This window comes from Mustela lutreola, chromosome 1, assembly GCF_030435805.1.
Source record: "Mustela lutreola isolate mMusLut2 chromosome 1, mMusLut2.pri, whole genome shotgun sequence".
In the NCBI taxonomy this organism is placed as follows: Eukaryota; Metazoa; Chordata; class Mammalia; order Carnivora; family Mustelidae; genus Mustela; species Mustela lutreola.
In genome coordinates this window covers 18,003,910-18,019,628 of record NC_081290.1, presented here as the reverse complement: position 1 = coordinate 18,019,628, position 15,719 = coordinate 18,003,910, and the positions used below count along the sequence as shown (strand labels likewise).

The window sequence follows — 15,719 nt, the reverse complement described above, 5'->3', positions numbered from 1 at the left end:
CATTTTGACTACTATAAATTAGTAGAATATTAATTCCAGTATTTTGATTTCAGAAATATTTCAGTAATTTGGGAAATCATCTTAGCTTTGGTGTATTTCTCAATGATAACTCTTTGCCATTAACAGAGTTGGAAGTTGCAAGGCTGAGCACGGAAGGAAACTTAGAAGACCTAAAATTTCCGGAAAACATGGGTCACGGAAGCACTATCCAGCTCTCCGCAAACACTTTAAAACAAAATGGTCGAAACGGTAGGTTAGAGTTTATTTGTTAAGCATTGTGAGATGGAACTCGTCATCAGTGCTTTGTTTCTTGGCTTGGGGGTTTAGATCTGCTATCCAAAATCTCTCTTACTCTCACTCAACTTATTCTGTCTCTTCTCTTCCTCCTCTTTCCTATCTTGCCCCCAAAACATTGCAATGTATTTGCTCTACAAAATTCGCAGATTTGGAAATTGTTCTGTGCATTTTCAGTTGCAGTACAATGTCAGAAACTTGAATCTGAGAGGAATTAATGAACAACAACATCCAAATATCTGACTTTTTTTCTTGAAAGGAGTCCCTCTTACTGAGTTGACAGATTTAGTTTCTAAAATTTTTAATGGAAATTTTATTTCTCATTTTAAAGTTGTATTGTTTTCCTTATTCACTAGTTTTGAAAGTGTTTCTATAGTTTCTTTTGAAAAGCATACAGAAAATTTAAAATGTGAGAAGGTGAGTTGGGGGAAAGGTACTGGTCAATATAGGTCAGTTTGATACCAGATTAAATTCACTGAATATAATGAGAATTAAATAAAATCATAGAGAAAATATGTCTCAAGTTGTTACTGTATTAATTTTCTTTAAAGATTTTATTTATTTATTTGTCAGAGAGAGAGAGAGAGAGAGAGCACAAGCAGGGGGGCAGCAGGCAGAAGGAGAGCCAGGTTCTCTATTGAGTAAGGAGCCCGATGTGGGACTCCATCCCAGGACCCTGGGATCACGACCTGAACTAAAGGCAAACACTTAACCGACTGAGCCACCCAGGTGTCCCTAGTATTAAATTTTTAAAAACATACTTTTTGCCAACTAAATGAGACCTTTGACCTGTTAGATGATGGGAAGATGACCTCAGGCTGTAGCAACCAACTCATGGTGCAGGGTGCATAGTTTTAAAGAAAGAAAAGCCTGTTGAATAATACCAAGACAAAACAAACTGTGGCTGTTGTCAACAGAACAGAATTCTTTTAAGGTTGGAAATCGTATAAGTGACCTCCTAAGTCATTATATTGCTAATTTGACTATATGAATTTTGAGTCTATAATAAGATTTTCTACAAAGCAAAATCAGATTTCTGCATTAGCTTTCCAGCTGGCTTCCCTCTCTCCACTCTTCCTGCCTCCCGACAGAATATCCTGTTGACAAGGATCTTCTGGAAATGTAAATCTGACCAGTTTGCTTCCGGTTGCATTCAGAACAAAATCAGAAGATTTCACTAGGCTACCAAGTGCTTGTCCACTTCTTTCCTGCCTCATCTGCCCGACTTCCTGTCTGTCTTTAACCTGCTCTCTGTGACTCAGACAGTCTAGTCTTGATCCTTTTTCTTTTTTATTGAGCTAGAAGTGACATGGGACTTTATATTAGTTTCAGGAATACAATATAATGATTCGATATTTGTATATATTGTAAAATCATCACCACAGTAAGTCTAGTTCACACTTATCACCACATAGTTTTATTTTTTTCTTGTGATGAGACCTTTTAAAATTGAACTCCTCAACAACTTTCAAATACATAATACAGTATTATTAACTTATAGTCACTATGCCATATATTACATCCCCATGACATTTATTTATAACTGGAAGATTGCACTTACTGACCTTTTTCACCCATTTTGCCTATCCACCACCCCCTGCCAGTGGCAGCCACCAGTTTGTTCTCTGTATCTATGAATTTAGTTTATTTATTTATTTTTTTAGGATTCCATATATAAGTGAGAATATACAATACTTATCTTTCTTTATTTGACATATTTCACTTAGCATAATGCCCTCAAAGTTCATTTATGTTATCATAAATAATAAGATATCATTCTTTGTTAATGGCTGAGTAATATTCCATTGTTTTCATCCATTCACTTATCAGTGGACACTAAGGTTGTTTACATACCTTAACTCTTCTGAATAATGCTACCATGAACATGGGGTACAGAGATCTTTCTGAGTTAGTGTGTTTCCTTCAGATAAAAACCCAGAAGTGGAATTACTGGATCATGTGGTAGTTTTATCTTTAATTTTTGGGGGCACCTCCACAGTGTTTTCCACAGGGTGTACCAGTTTACATTCCTACCAACAGTGCACAAGGATTCTCTCTGATCTAGTCTTGAATACACCAAGAGTGTTTCTGTGTCAGATTTCTGCATTTTGTTTTCTTCCTGGGATGTAATTTTTACATTTCTTTACGTAGAAGCTTCTCTATCATTTACTGTTCAGCATAAATGTTACCTCTTTAAGAAGGGAAGTTTTTCTCTGTCTCCCTGAAGGTACACCATTCTTTTCTAATTGCTTTTTTCCCATTAGCCATTTTATATTAATGCTTCCTCGTGGTGATTATTCACTTAACATCATATGAAATATTATTATTATTATTATTTTTAAGTTGCCTGCTTATTATCCGACTTTCTTTCTAAGTGGTAAGCTCATGAGAACAGGGATCTCTTCTTACTTGTCATCTGTTATATGTAACACTTGTGCCTGGCACATGGACACACTCTCTAAGAATTTCTCAAATAAGTGTATGAACTTGTAGATATAAAGCTATTGGCAATCAAAATATGGTTATATTAGTCATATTTTGTTTTATACTCATTTATTTTATTTTCTAAAGTAGTGTGTGTGTGTGTTAGGTCACATTTAAACATTAATTTTGGAGTGCAGAATCTGTAACAATTATACATGACTAAATGCATTGACAAAACAAGGTGGGGATATCAACATGACACTGTCCTATAGGTAGAAATTGGTAGGAATTATCAACTGGCTATCAACCAGTTAAAATAAAAGTTGTTACTGTCAAAAGGGGGGGGGGGGGAGATGTTCTTCTGAAGTGTAACCTTCCAAAACTTAGTATTTTCATATTAAATCTAGAGAAAAGCACTAAACTTAAATGCTGTGTTATAACAGACAAGAAATATTTAGTGAATTACTGCTCTTTCCTGAGTACATGTTAACACATGTGGATTGGAAATTTTAAAATGGCCCTTTCCTTTATGTAGCTCTTATAATCTCGTTGCTAAATTACTGAAAGGATATGGGTATCTCATAGGATCAATGAGCAGGCTGGAGAACTGGGCCCAGAAAACCAGCAAGAGCTTAGAGGCTGACAGCAGCCCATAGCATCACATGGCATCATTGCTGGCGATGTCACGGCTGCCACGAGTGAGGCGTAAGTGAAAGCAGGTGCTGCTGCATCACCGCCCGCTTCCTCGTGTCACCAGCTCCTCCTCTGAAGTCAGAGACGAGTGCAGATGATGGGAGGCATTGGGGTCTGGTGTCCAGAGCAACCTCTTTGCAAAACGGGCTGGGAAAGCCAGTGTGCATCCATTTTGTGTCTATAAATCCCCAATAATTGGGAATTTTCCAAACAGGGGAGCACAGTTTCGATGTTGGACAGCCCCCTCCCCTCCTCAAAAGAAATCTATTAAAATTTCCTTGTTCTTATTTCCACTTGACTCCTAAGATTCAGGGATAAGGATTGAGACTTCTGTGATAGTCAGGACAGTGCCTATCTGGACAGCAGCTATCAGGACAGAGCCTCTATGAACTCATACTGGAAGTAAGACATAGGGCTTGATGTATTTTATTTTTTTTATTTTACTTTTTTAAAGATTTCATTTATTTACTTGACAGACAGAGATCACAAGTAGGCAGAGAGGCAGGCAGAGAGAGAGAGGAGGAAGCGGGCTCCCTGCTGAGCAGAGAGCCCGATGTGGGGCTTGATCCCAGGACCCTGGGATCATGACCTGAGCGGAAGGCAGAAGCTTTAACCTACTGAGCCACCCAGGCACCCTGGGCTTGATGTATTTTAAGAAAGAAAATGATATGATCAAAAACATGTCACCTGCGTGGCTCAGTCACGTAAGCATCTGCCTTCAGCTCCGGTCATAATCCCAGGACCAGGGATGGAGCCCCGCATTGGACTCCCTGCTCAGCAGGGAGCCTGCTTCTCCCTCTCCCTCTGCCCTTCCTCCCCATGTTAAAAGAAGGTTAATTTTACAGAGGAATGCAGGTGGGAAATAGTCATAAGAGAAAAAAATAAGGTGGAAGGATATGTGGAGAAAGTGACTTTTGAAGAATATGGTAATTGTGTTCGATAACAGATAAGGATTTTGAGTCCTTGTTATGGTTGTTTTCACTGCAATTGAAATAAAATTCACATAAAATAAAATGCATATCCCTTAAGAATGTAGCCTGATGTATCTGACAGTTGCACATTCCAATGTAATATTACCTAAAATAAGATAAAAATCTCTTCTATTACTCGGAAATTGTTACCCGTTTCCAGTCTTCTTACCACCTCTCCCCATCTGATGCAACTACTCTCATTACGATCTCTATAGACAAATTTTACCTGTTCTTAGACTTCACACAAGTGAAATCATATAGTATGTGCTCTTTTCTGTCTGTGTTCTTTAACCAAACACAGTATTTTGGGGATTCTGTCATCATGCTCTAATGGTAGTTTCTTCTTTGTTCTATCGGTTGTTCTTCGTTGAGGCACAGTCTATTCCATTATATTCGTATGCCGTAATTCATTTGTCTGTTGATAGATTTTTACTTGTTTCCCTTTGGCAGATATTATAAGGTTGCTATTCATCTTATACAAGTTTTTTTTTCTTTATAGATTTATATTTTCGCTTATCTAGGAAAGGTAGATATGTACAACTTCACAGAAAAAAAATCACCATTTCTCCAAATAGCTGAACTACTTCTCATTTCCACCTGTAGTGTGCAGGAGCTGTAGCTGTTCCTCATTTTATAATGTTGGTGTGACCAGTCATTTTGATTTTAGAAATCCTCGTGGTTATGAGATGGTATCTTGGTATGTTTTTTCATTTTTATTTCCAGAAATACTAATGATGGTGATAATTTTTCATGTTTCTACTAGCCTTTCATGTATCTTTTTTTCTGAAGTATGTGTTTATGTCTTTTGCCATTTTCATGTCTTATTTATTCATTTTTTTGTTGGTTAGGAGAAACCCTATATATAGTCAGGAGTCTAATATATATTATTGTTAGTATAATATGTATATTATATTTTCTATCATAATATATAATATACATAATATATTATATAAAGTATGATATGTTATTAATAATAAATAATATTGTTGATATAATATTTTGATAGACACATTTTAAATTTTGGTAAAGTGTAGTTTACCTTTCTTTCTTTCCTTTATGGTTAATGTCTTTTGGATCCTATTCAAGTCATCATTGCCTACGCCAAGATCACAAAGATCCTCTATTTTGTTCTATAAGTTTTATGGTTCTGGTTTTTATGTTTAGGTCTATGATCTGTCTTTAAGTCTTTAAGTTTATTTGTTTGTTTGTTTTTAAGATTTTATTTATTTGACAGACAGAGATTATAAGTAGCCAGAGAGGCTGACGGTGGGGGCGGGGAGCAGGCTCCCTGCTGAGCAGAGAGCCCGATGCAGCGCTGGATCCCAGGACCCTGGGACCATGACCTGAGCTGAAGACAGGCTCTAACCCACTGAGCCACCCAGGCACCCCTAAGTCTTTAAGTTTTGAGTACAGAGCGATTCATTCACTTTTTAAAATACTGATAGATTGTTTTTCAGCATCATATGACATTCCTTTTCTCATGAATATCTTGGCACTTTGGTTAAAATGAATGCTTAATTTTGTTGTGAATGTATACTGTATGGATTTGATTATAATTTAATTAGAAGTATCTAAATTTGGTGGAATGTACAAAGTAATCAGAGTTCCTTCCCAACTTATAATTCACATTTACATCTTTTTCAGGAGAGATCAGAGTGGCCTTTGTCCTCTACAACAACTTGGGCCCTTATTTGTCCACGGAGAATGCCAGCGTGAAGCTGGGAACAGAGGCGATGTCCACCAATCATTCTGTTATTGTCAATTCCCCTGTTATTACAGCAGCAATAAACAAAGAGTTCAGCAATAAGGTTTATTTAGCTGATCCTGTGGTGTTCACTGTTAAACATATTAAGGTAAGAAAATGCCATGATAAGTTTAGTTGTCCACATTGTCTGTATCTGTTACAGCGTGAACATGAACTAATTTTCCTTTGATTTTTCCTATTATTTGACAGGTAGCAATTCATTATCTATGAAATGATAGTGGTGGTTTTTCTTTTCTAAGATGAGGGAGGGGAAGAACTCTTGAATATATAAATGCTTCTGATAAAAATATTTGTAGATGGATTTCTAAATGTGTCTCCATAATTAAAAAGAATTAACAGCATATTTAGTGGAATTGGACATGGCTTCACATATGATGTCACAAGTAATTATGTCTTTGTGCTTGAATGTATTTTTAGGTATGTACAAAGATTGTATTATAAAGTGAACAAAGATTTCTAAAGACCATCTTTTCAGAAATTGTTTAGAGTAATAAAATTCTTTATGGTGTATGTTACTTTGAAATTAGTTAAAGTCATTCTGAGACATTGATACTAGTATTCCAATAATATTAATTTTTTAAAAGGCAAACTCACCTCTAATTAGGGAAAATAAACAACAATATATGTTCAAATTTGCCTAGGCTTACTGAAGCCTATTTAATCTGAAAAACAGTGGTGTACATCTCCACAAAAGTTGGAACAGAGTATAAGGTGTGTTAGATGTAAAGAAAATGCTTATCTAATGTATGTGATCATAAAGTAGTTATTGGCTTTCTTGATTTTTTTTTCCCCTCTGTAGCAGTCCGAGGAGAATTTCAACCCTAACTGTTCATTTTGGAGCTATTCCAAGCGCACAATGACAGGTTATTGGTCAACACAAGGCTGCCGGCTTCTGACAACAAATAAGACACATACTACCTGCTCTTGTAATCACCTAACCAATTTTGCAGTACTGATGGCACACGTGGAAGTTAAGGTAAGATGTATGCCATAAAGTAAAGATATCTAAGCATACGGTCAGGATATCACTGTAAGAAGTCCTAAACCCACAGGCCAGTCTTATTTCAAAGGCTTTCCACTTTCTTATTAATTTTGTTAAAAAATTCTCTGGAGTTCAACCCGTATCTTCTTCCTGGGTGATTCAAATAAAGTTTTTTTTATTTGTTTTTTGTTTTTTGTTTTTGTTTTTGTTCTATTGTCAACATAGTTTATAAAATTGCAGTTCACTTATAAAATAAAAGTGTACTTATAACAATTTCCCTTAGTCTCCACTGTTTTTAGTTCATATGACCAAAGGAGACCATGTGAACAAATCAAAGTATAGGACACCAGGACAAAAGACCAATGCAGTGGGGTTAAGAACCAGGTCTGACATCAAATACTGCCAAACTGACTCTTGGAAAAGCAGCTATTAATGAGCACGATTAGCAATGCCTGTAATGCAAAGGGTGTAGGAAACGCTAATATAATGTAATGGGTTTTCTCCATTCAAGAAAACCCATTCTAGGGAAAAATCCAGGTGATAGGGTTTCCAAAGTCAGACACACAGCTCATGTGGCTGCATCAGTGTCCTCGGGCATGACTCTGGCTGCCATGGGTAGGGGAGGGCATGAAGGGGATTTAGATTTCAGTTATATTTAGGACATAACAATACAAAAGGTATAAAAAATGCAAAGAGCTTATTAGCTTGTTTATAGAGACTGATGGATTAGTAACAAGAAATGATACACTTGCAAATTCTGTTCTCATCTCCCTGATGTCAATAAAAAGAGAGGAAGGATTACTCTCCAACATGTTTTCCAAAAGTGAAAACTGTGGCACAGGTTTTATCTACTCGGTGTCATTTTTCCAAATAATTTCATCCAAAATTTTCCTTGACACATGAATTTGGATATGGTATGGGTATCCCAGAGGAAGACCCAATCCAAACCCTGTTAGCACCTTACACGTAAATTACCTTAGCTGTGTCAGCATAGTTTACGTTTTGGTCTTTGAAGGACTACATACCTTATTTTGTCAAAGCATTACAAATTGATGTAGTTTAGCAAGACTAGCCATACTAACAAATGTTCGGTTTCAACCTGGAACATGTTAGTGAGGCTTCTAGGATTCTATTTTTCCATTTAGGGAATAAATTCAAAGTCAGAAAAATGGGCCATATTTGAAACAACAAAATATCATTTTTAGCACCCTCTCCTCGATCCATTATACAAGAATTCTGGCTCTGACCATTATCACATGTCGACAAGAGACAAAATAAATGCAAATCAGTATTTCCACGTAGCGGTCAGTCACACAGCATGGATGTCCCGGTTTTCTGTACCGTAGACGGCCGCGGGTGCCAGTCAGCCGCATTTGGATCTCACAGCTTGGTTTTGGCACTTGAGAAACAGAAAACAAACAGATTGAATACCGCCACCGGTCCAGAGAGAAACACACTAACCAAACTTGCATGAGACTAATCGCTCAAACAGAACACCAGTCTGTTTGTGCACGATGAGAAATCCAGCCACCCGTTGGAATAGATATTCATTGTTTGCTAGTTGTCGCTTTCTTTTTTTTTTTTTTTTTTAAGATTTTATTTATTTATTTGACAGAGAGAAATCACAAGTAGTCGGAGAGGCAGGCAGAGAGAGAGGGAAGCAGGCTCCTGGCCGAGCAGAGAGCCCGACGCGGGACTCGATCCCAGGACCCTGAGATCATGACCCGAGCCGAAGGCAGCGGCTTAACCCACTGAGCCACCCAGGCGTCCAGTTGTCGCTTTCTAACTCCGCAGGAAGATGTATGAAGGAAACGAGATTAGAGGGGATAGTGGGGCTTGATGAGCCTGGGAGGAGAGGGCGAGGAGTGAGCCGAGTAACCTCACGGCTGTCGCCGTTAAGCTGTGGCACCCTGACGCGTCGGTCTTCATTGCAGGCGCCGCCTGTGCCCTGTACGCGCCGTCCTCACCGGTCATCTGCGCTTCTCTGCCGTTCATTGAGCACTTCCTTCATTCTTTCGTCAGCATTTTTTGCGTGTTGACATGGAGACCTCCCCTGTGAGTCTGCAGTACAGGGGAGGATCATCCAAGAAGGCAGGGTTGGTCAGAAAGGGCTTGTCAAAAGAATGTCCCATTCTGAAGAAGGGCAGGCAGAATGTACTTAGGAAGGCAACGTGTGCAGAACTGGCACTGACCGCATTCTTGCAACACTTTCTTCGCTTTGCCTGGGGTGCACCCCTCCCTCCTGTTTCTCTCCTTCCTGGGCCCCCTGATCCCTCTTAGCTTCCTCTTCCTTCTCATCGCCGTGACCGCTCATTGTTGCTCTGGACCCACGTGTAATTAGATCTACGATAGGCATTATCTGTTCTTTGCCCCTATGTGAGCTCCTGTAGCCAGCCATGTGGCTCTTAGCATCTCATGATTCCCAGATTTTCTGTCTCCATTTTTTTTTAATTTTTTTTTTTTTTCTTTTTTTATTTGACAGACAGAGATCACAAGTAGGCAGAGAGGCAGGCAGAGAGAGGAGGAAGCAGGCTTCCCACTGAGCAGAGAGCCCGATGTGGGGCTCGATCCCAAGACCCTGCGACCATGACCCGAGCCGAAGGCAGAGGCTTTAACCCACTGAGCCACCCAGGTGCACCCCCCGTCTCCATTTTTAAACTCCAGAATCACAGAGTCAACTGCTGACTGGTCCTATCCTCTTAGACTTCTAATAAGGGCCTCAATTCCAGAACTACACTTCTGATACGCCTGAGACTTCTCACTGAAGGGCCGCTCTGCCCTTCCAGCAGGCCCCAAGCCCCCGCACCATTTTTTATTTGTTTCTTTTTGCTCACACTGCACACCCAGCCCCAGGGGTACCCCCAGCGTATACTGCAAGATCAAGGACCGGACAAGTGCTCACCACCTTCGCCACTACCATCTAGCTTCCGGCCCTGGTATCTAGCCTTCACTTTCTAGCGACAGCCCTTTAGTAGGTCTCTCTGCTTCTCTCCATGTCCCTCCTAAATTTATACTCAGTAGAGTTGCCAGAGGGCTGCTCTTCCACTGTGAGTCAGACCTTCTCACCAGTCTGATTCCTTCTCAAAAAGTCGCTCTGTAATCCCTTTAAAATGCCAATCAGGTACTTCAGACTTTTGATCCAGTCTGAACTGACTCCTTGCCTCAATAAGAAACAAGAAAGGGGCCAGATCTTGGCCTCTTCACATCTTTCGACATCCTTCCCTAGGACTCTTCCTCTAGCACACTTGGCTTCAGCCGTGACAGGCCACTTTGCCTTTCCACAAACACATCAGGTATTAGAGCGGAGAGTGCCCCCCACACCCCTCCCAAACAGCCACCGCAGCCAACGTCCTCATCCTCTTGAAGTCTCGGCTTCACCGTCACCTTCTCAAAGAGGCTCACCCTGTCCACTTTATTTAAAATTTCAGATTACCCCACCCCCACAGCATACTGTGAGGAATAAATAAGGCAAGACCGTTTCCTGACCTTGGGGAATTCGTGATTTACCAAGGGAGAGAAGGGTGAAGACTGATTTTTGAATGGGATGGTAAGAGAGATCTCATAATTTTAAAGAAGAAAAATTCAACTAAGTTTGAAGATCTAATTAGCTTTATTGAGGGATTCATGAATCAAGCAGTGTCCCATCTAACAAGTAGAGGGGAACCCCACCGATTTGTATAATATGGAAGGTTTTTATAGCAGAGGGTAGGGCGAGGAAGTAATGTATTAGCAAAATTAAGGAAAGGATGGTTTCAGTCAAGGTCATTTTCCCTTGTGGGAAATATAGGGGGTCTTGTTAGATGGAATTACCTCATCTTTGGGGGAATGGAGAGGACCCATGTGACAGATGACCTCATTGGTGTTAATCAGAAAATTCCTGACTGGTTAGGTAAGACTTACATTTCTAAGGGAGGTTGAAACTGCAAGTAGGTTAGGTATGAAGCCCAATATAGGGGCTTGATACCTTTGGTGACTTGGCCTGAGTAATGCCATTTTGGGCCTATGGTTTACTTTTTAACAATAACTAGATCCTTTTAGGGAGGTTAAAGAAGAAAGGGGATGCTTCTAGCTAAAGTGGCAATTTTGCTGGTTAACTATTTCTGACTTTGCTGTACTTATGTTGTCTAAGGAAACATCTGATTGTCTTCTCTTTTAGACACAAAAGTAATCATTCCAAATGAATGATTTTTTAGACACAAAAATCATTCATTTTTGTAATCAGAATGATTACAAAAGTAATCATTCTGAGCCTGGGTAGCTCGGTCCATTAAGCATCGGACTCTTGATTTCCACTCAGGTCATGATCTAGAGTCCTGAGATTGAGCGCCACCTTGGCCTCCACACCGAGCAGGGAGTCTGCTTGGGATTTCTCTCTCTCCCCATCTCCCTCTGCCCCTCCCCCTGCTCAGGACCCTGCACTCTCTTTCTCACAAATAAACAAATAAAACATATGTTTTAAAAGTAATCATTATAGAAATTTAGGTAATTTATACTAAACTGATATAGTATCTATGGTATTTTAAAACCTTTCCATTATTGTGAATCAGCTACAGGTTGATTTGTCTGTTGTTCAGCAGAATATTAAATACATCAAATTCAATCGTCTATCTCTTCTCTTACTAGTGATTGTTTTTGTGAACATCCTTTGTGGGAGGAGTATTTTAGTTTACAGGAGTGTAAGTTTCAAACCAACTGATTAAGATTTCTACTGTGATTTTGTAAAGCATTATAACAAATGCTTTAGAAAAGAGTTGACAGTTTCTATCTCTTTCCTCTACTCAAATTGTAATTCTTTGAGAGATAATTAAAAAATAATAATAACTTTCTCCTATTAGTTCAACTTGACATTGATTTTCTTTTTTTTCTTTAAAGATTGTTATTTATTTTTTGGCAGACAGATCATAAGCAGGCAGAGAGGCAGGCAGAGAGAGGAAGGGAAGTAGGCTCCCTGCTGAGCAGAGAGCCAGATGCGGGGCTTTATCCCAGGACCCTGGGATCATGACCTGAGCTGAAGGCAGAGGCTTTAACCCACTGAGCCACCCAGGTGCCCCCCCCCCTTTTTTAAAGATTTATTTGTTTATTTGAGAGAGCACCGAGCAGGGGAAGGCTGCGGGCTTATCCTTTCTGACTGACTCACCCAGGTGCCCCTTTATTATTTTTAAAAGGCTTCACTTCCTTAGTTTGATGCTTGCATCTTTCTCTTTCTGTGTTTTGTTTTTTTTTTTAATTTAATTTATCTTATTGTCCCCACCCCAAATTCACTCCAGTCCAGGTATAAACATTGATTTTGCTGTTTGAAATCATTGCGTTTATTTCTTTATTTAGTATTGATTCATCACAGTGACAATTTAGAAAATTTTAATGTCATACCATAGATTCGGCGTGTCAAATATTTTATAGCTAAACTTTTTCTAAGCTGGATGAAAATAAGTAGTTTCATGTTGCAAGATTCTGCAGTTGCTTATGAAGGAAAGTACTTATTTTTAAAAAATAATATTTTTTATTCTTTAAATTCCAAAAAGTCATTTGGAGTTTAAGCAATGATTTTATTAGTAAAAAATAATATGTTTAGTGTATGATGCTTAAGGTTATACACTTCCATTGTCAAATTTTTATGCTTATTATTTTTTTTAATTTTACCATATATAGCGTGTTGGGATTGAGGGAGAGCTAGAGATTAAAAACTGTAACTAGTGTATAGTACTTTAAGTACTTATTTAGGGAAAGATAGTAGAAACTGGCAAATTGAATACCCTCCAAATATGGAATATTCCACAAAAAGAAAATGGTTCCAAAAATGGTCAAACATGTAAGATTTTGTTAAAACCAGGGAGATTCTGATGTGTCTGAGGAACTTCAGTGGAAAGCATTAGAGAGAAATTGCATTAGTGGAAAAAGTTGAAGGGTCTAGAGTAGAAGGACTGTAAGCCATCAGAATGACTTTGGATGTGGGTTTTACTCAAAGTACAGTGGAAAACCACAGCAGAGCTTTGAGCATATGTTCGTATGTAACATATTAAGTGTTTTACATCTACCAGTTTGAAATATATTTGTTAAGAGGGAAATTTCACCCATGCCTAGACCTTAAATGATATGTATATATCTTTAAGTGTGAATTCGTTTTTATACTGAGAAATATATATTTTGCAAGATAGCTTATCTCTGTGTCTCTTTTAGTTCCTCTGATTTTTAAATCCTTTGAAATCAGTTACTGTATTTATTCTGGAGCCCAACATACCTAGATCTAAGCCTATAACAAGTTGTGATTTTCTAGAGTTGGTTACATTTTTGTCCAGGCTACCAAGAAGCAACATACCTCTTTTGGTTGATAAAAGAATGATAACACTACTTTCCTCACTGATCCACACCCTTCCCCCTGAATTAAAAGGTTGCAAACACACAACTTTTAATTTCCCAAGTCAGAGAGAATATTTCCTATTTCATGTTACTTGTGAGCAGTAAGCTGAGGAGACATTTCAAAATATGAGTGAGTGTGAAAGGAGAATTTTCTTCCCAACACCGTGGCTCTTGGAGCACCACATGACCTCTTTTGAGGTCTTTTGAATAAATAACAAGAAATGAAGAATGCTGACTCCATATCACTTCCCCCTAATCTATACTGAATCGCCAATTGCCTACAGTGTTTTTCGTTTGACTTCTGATCAAGTTGCTGTAATACGGGGAAATTACTATAGAAGAAGAAAGAGAAAGTTCTATCTCTCTCTATCTCTGTACACGACAGGGAAGAAGAGAGGAAAGATAGCTTACCTAGGGATAGCCAGGAGGACACTTTTTGCATATGCATTTGAGAGGAATTGGCAGCTATTTCTCGTCAGAACTCTTAAGTTTGTGAAAGGGGAAGATATATCCAAAATTAGCTATTTATAGAGAGAGAACAGCTGAAATTATGGATCTGAAGAAAAAATAGCCATTAAAAATTCTTTTAGCACTTATTTCCTCTACTCTTTTTACAGAACTTTTATTAAAAAATTGAAAGAACAGGGACGCCTGGGTGGCTCAGTTGGTTAAGCAGCTGCCTTCGGCTCAGGTCATGATCCCAGCGTCCTGGGATCGAGTCCCACATCGGGCTCCTTGCTCGGCAGGGAGCCTGCTTCTCCCTCTGCCTCTGCCTGCCATTCTGTCTGCCTGTGCTTGCTCTCTCCCCCTCTCTCTCTCTGATAAATAGGCAGAATCTTAAAAAAAAAAAAAAATTGAAAGAACAGTACAGTAAACACTCATATGTCCATTTTTCTGAATTTACATTTGAATTTTTGACACATTCGACTGTCACTTTTCTGTATATGTGCATATATATTTAGCTATATTATTTAAAAAGTAAATTGCTAACTTTATAATATTTAATTCCTAAATCTTCCAGCAAACATGTTTTAAGAACACAGACATTCTCTCCCTACTATTAGCACACACAGGAAATTTAACATTGATTAAGTACTATCCTCTAGTACAGAATCCATACACAAATTTTCCAATAATTCAAATAATGTCCTTTATAGTCTTTTATTTTCCATGCAGTACCGAGTCAAGAGCCACACATTGCCTTTAGTTGCTACATCTCTTTAGCCTTCTTTAATGTGGAAGTTTTCGTACTCATTTCTGTCTTTCATAACAATGACATTTGTTATAGTCCAGGCCATTTGTCGTGTTAGAATATTCCACAATTTCAACCTTTCTGATTGTTTTCTCATACTTAGATTCAAATTAAACACTTTTGGCAAGAAATCTATGTGGGAGATACTGTATCCTTCCCATTGGATCAAGAGGCCCTTATTGGAATATTGAGCAGGACATTGAACTTTTTGTAATTAGAAGGAATCTGTGAGAACATATTTGAAAACTTTGTTTTATTCATCTCATTTTTAAAATTGAAATTTGTTTAGTCTACCCTTTGTTTCTCAAATAGTTGACTGTTGTCTTTGTAATAGATAAAGCTCATGGTTTAATTAATAGCACAGGTAGGTAGTCAGCAAAATCAGTACTTTGTGAGAAATGTCTTACCATTGTGGTAGGGGATGCTGTGGAAACACACAGGAATGAGTCTTAACCTTGCAGGGTCAAGGAATATGCTCTAGATGAAGGCACATAACCATTTAAGCAAAATGAGAGTGACAGGGTTAAAGTAGCATGAAATAAGGCTGGGTTTTTATGGTTTTATAGTACCCCTTTTCAGTAAATTTTGTGTTTTGAAGCGTATTAATAATACCCTCTGATTGTTTTTATTTCTGGGTTGTAGTGGAATTGTCAAGCAAAAAGAAACCTGCGATCTTCTCATACACAGCTTGGATCCTTACACTTAGGATTTTTAGGTTCATTATCATCTTCAGTAAATAAGCTTGGCTAAAAATAGCAGCTGGAGGTTCATCTACAATTCTAGTTTGAAATATTTTGTAAGGAATAAGTAATCAAGTTTATATGGAGATTCCAAGGAGTGGAGATTAAGTGAGAACTTCACCTCCCAGAAGGGCCTGGCTTGTCCCGTAATAGTAAGAATGAATGTCATGTCTTTAATGTGTACATACAGTATCTCATTTAATCCACAACACCACAACACATATTATTATCATAACTTATT

At 38.3% G+C, this 15,719-nt stretch overlaps 1 protein-coding gene across 12 annotated transcripts in view; it reads left to right on the top strand.

Moving 5' to 3' along the window:
* Positions 1-15,719, top strand: part of ADGRL3 (adhesion G protein-coupled receptor L3) — an 809,555-nt gene that overhangs the window by 691,439 nt on the left and 102,397 nt on the right. For all 12 annotated transcript variants that reach the window (XM_059160370.1, XM_059160378.1, XM_059160333.1 and 9 more), the window contains 3 exons: positions 127-249; positions 6,027-6,235; positions 6,947-7,123. In XM_059160370.1, coding sequence (XP_059016353.1) covers positions 127-249; positions 6,027-6,235; positions 6,947-7,123 — 509 coding nt within the window. The remainder of the gene's footprint in view (positions 1-126; positions 250-6,026; positions 6,236-6,946; positions 7,124-15,719) is intronic.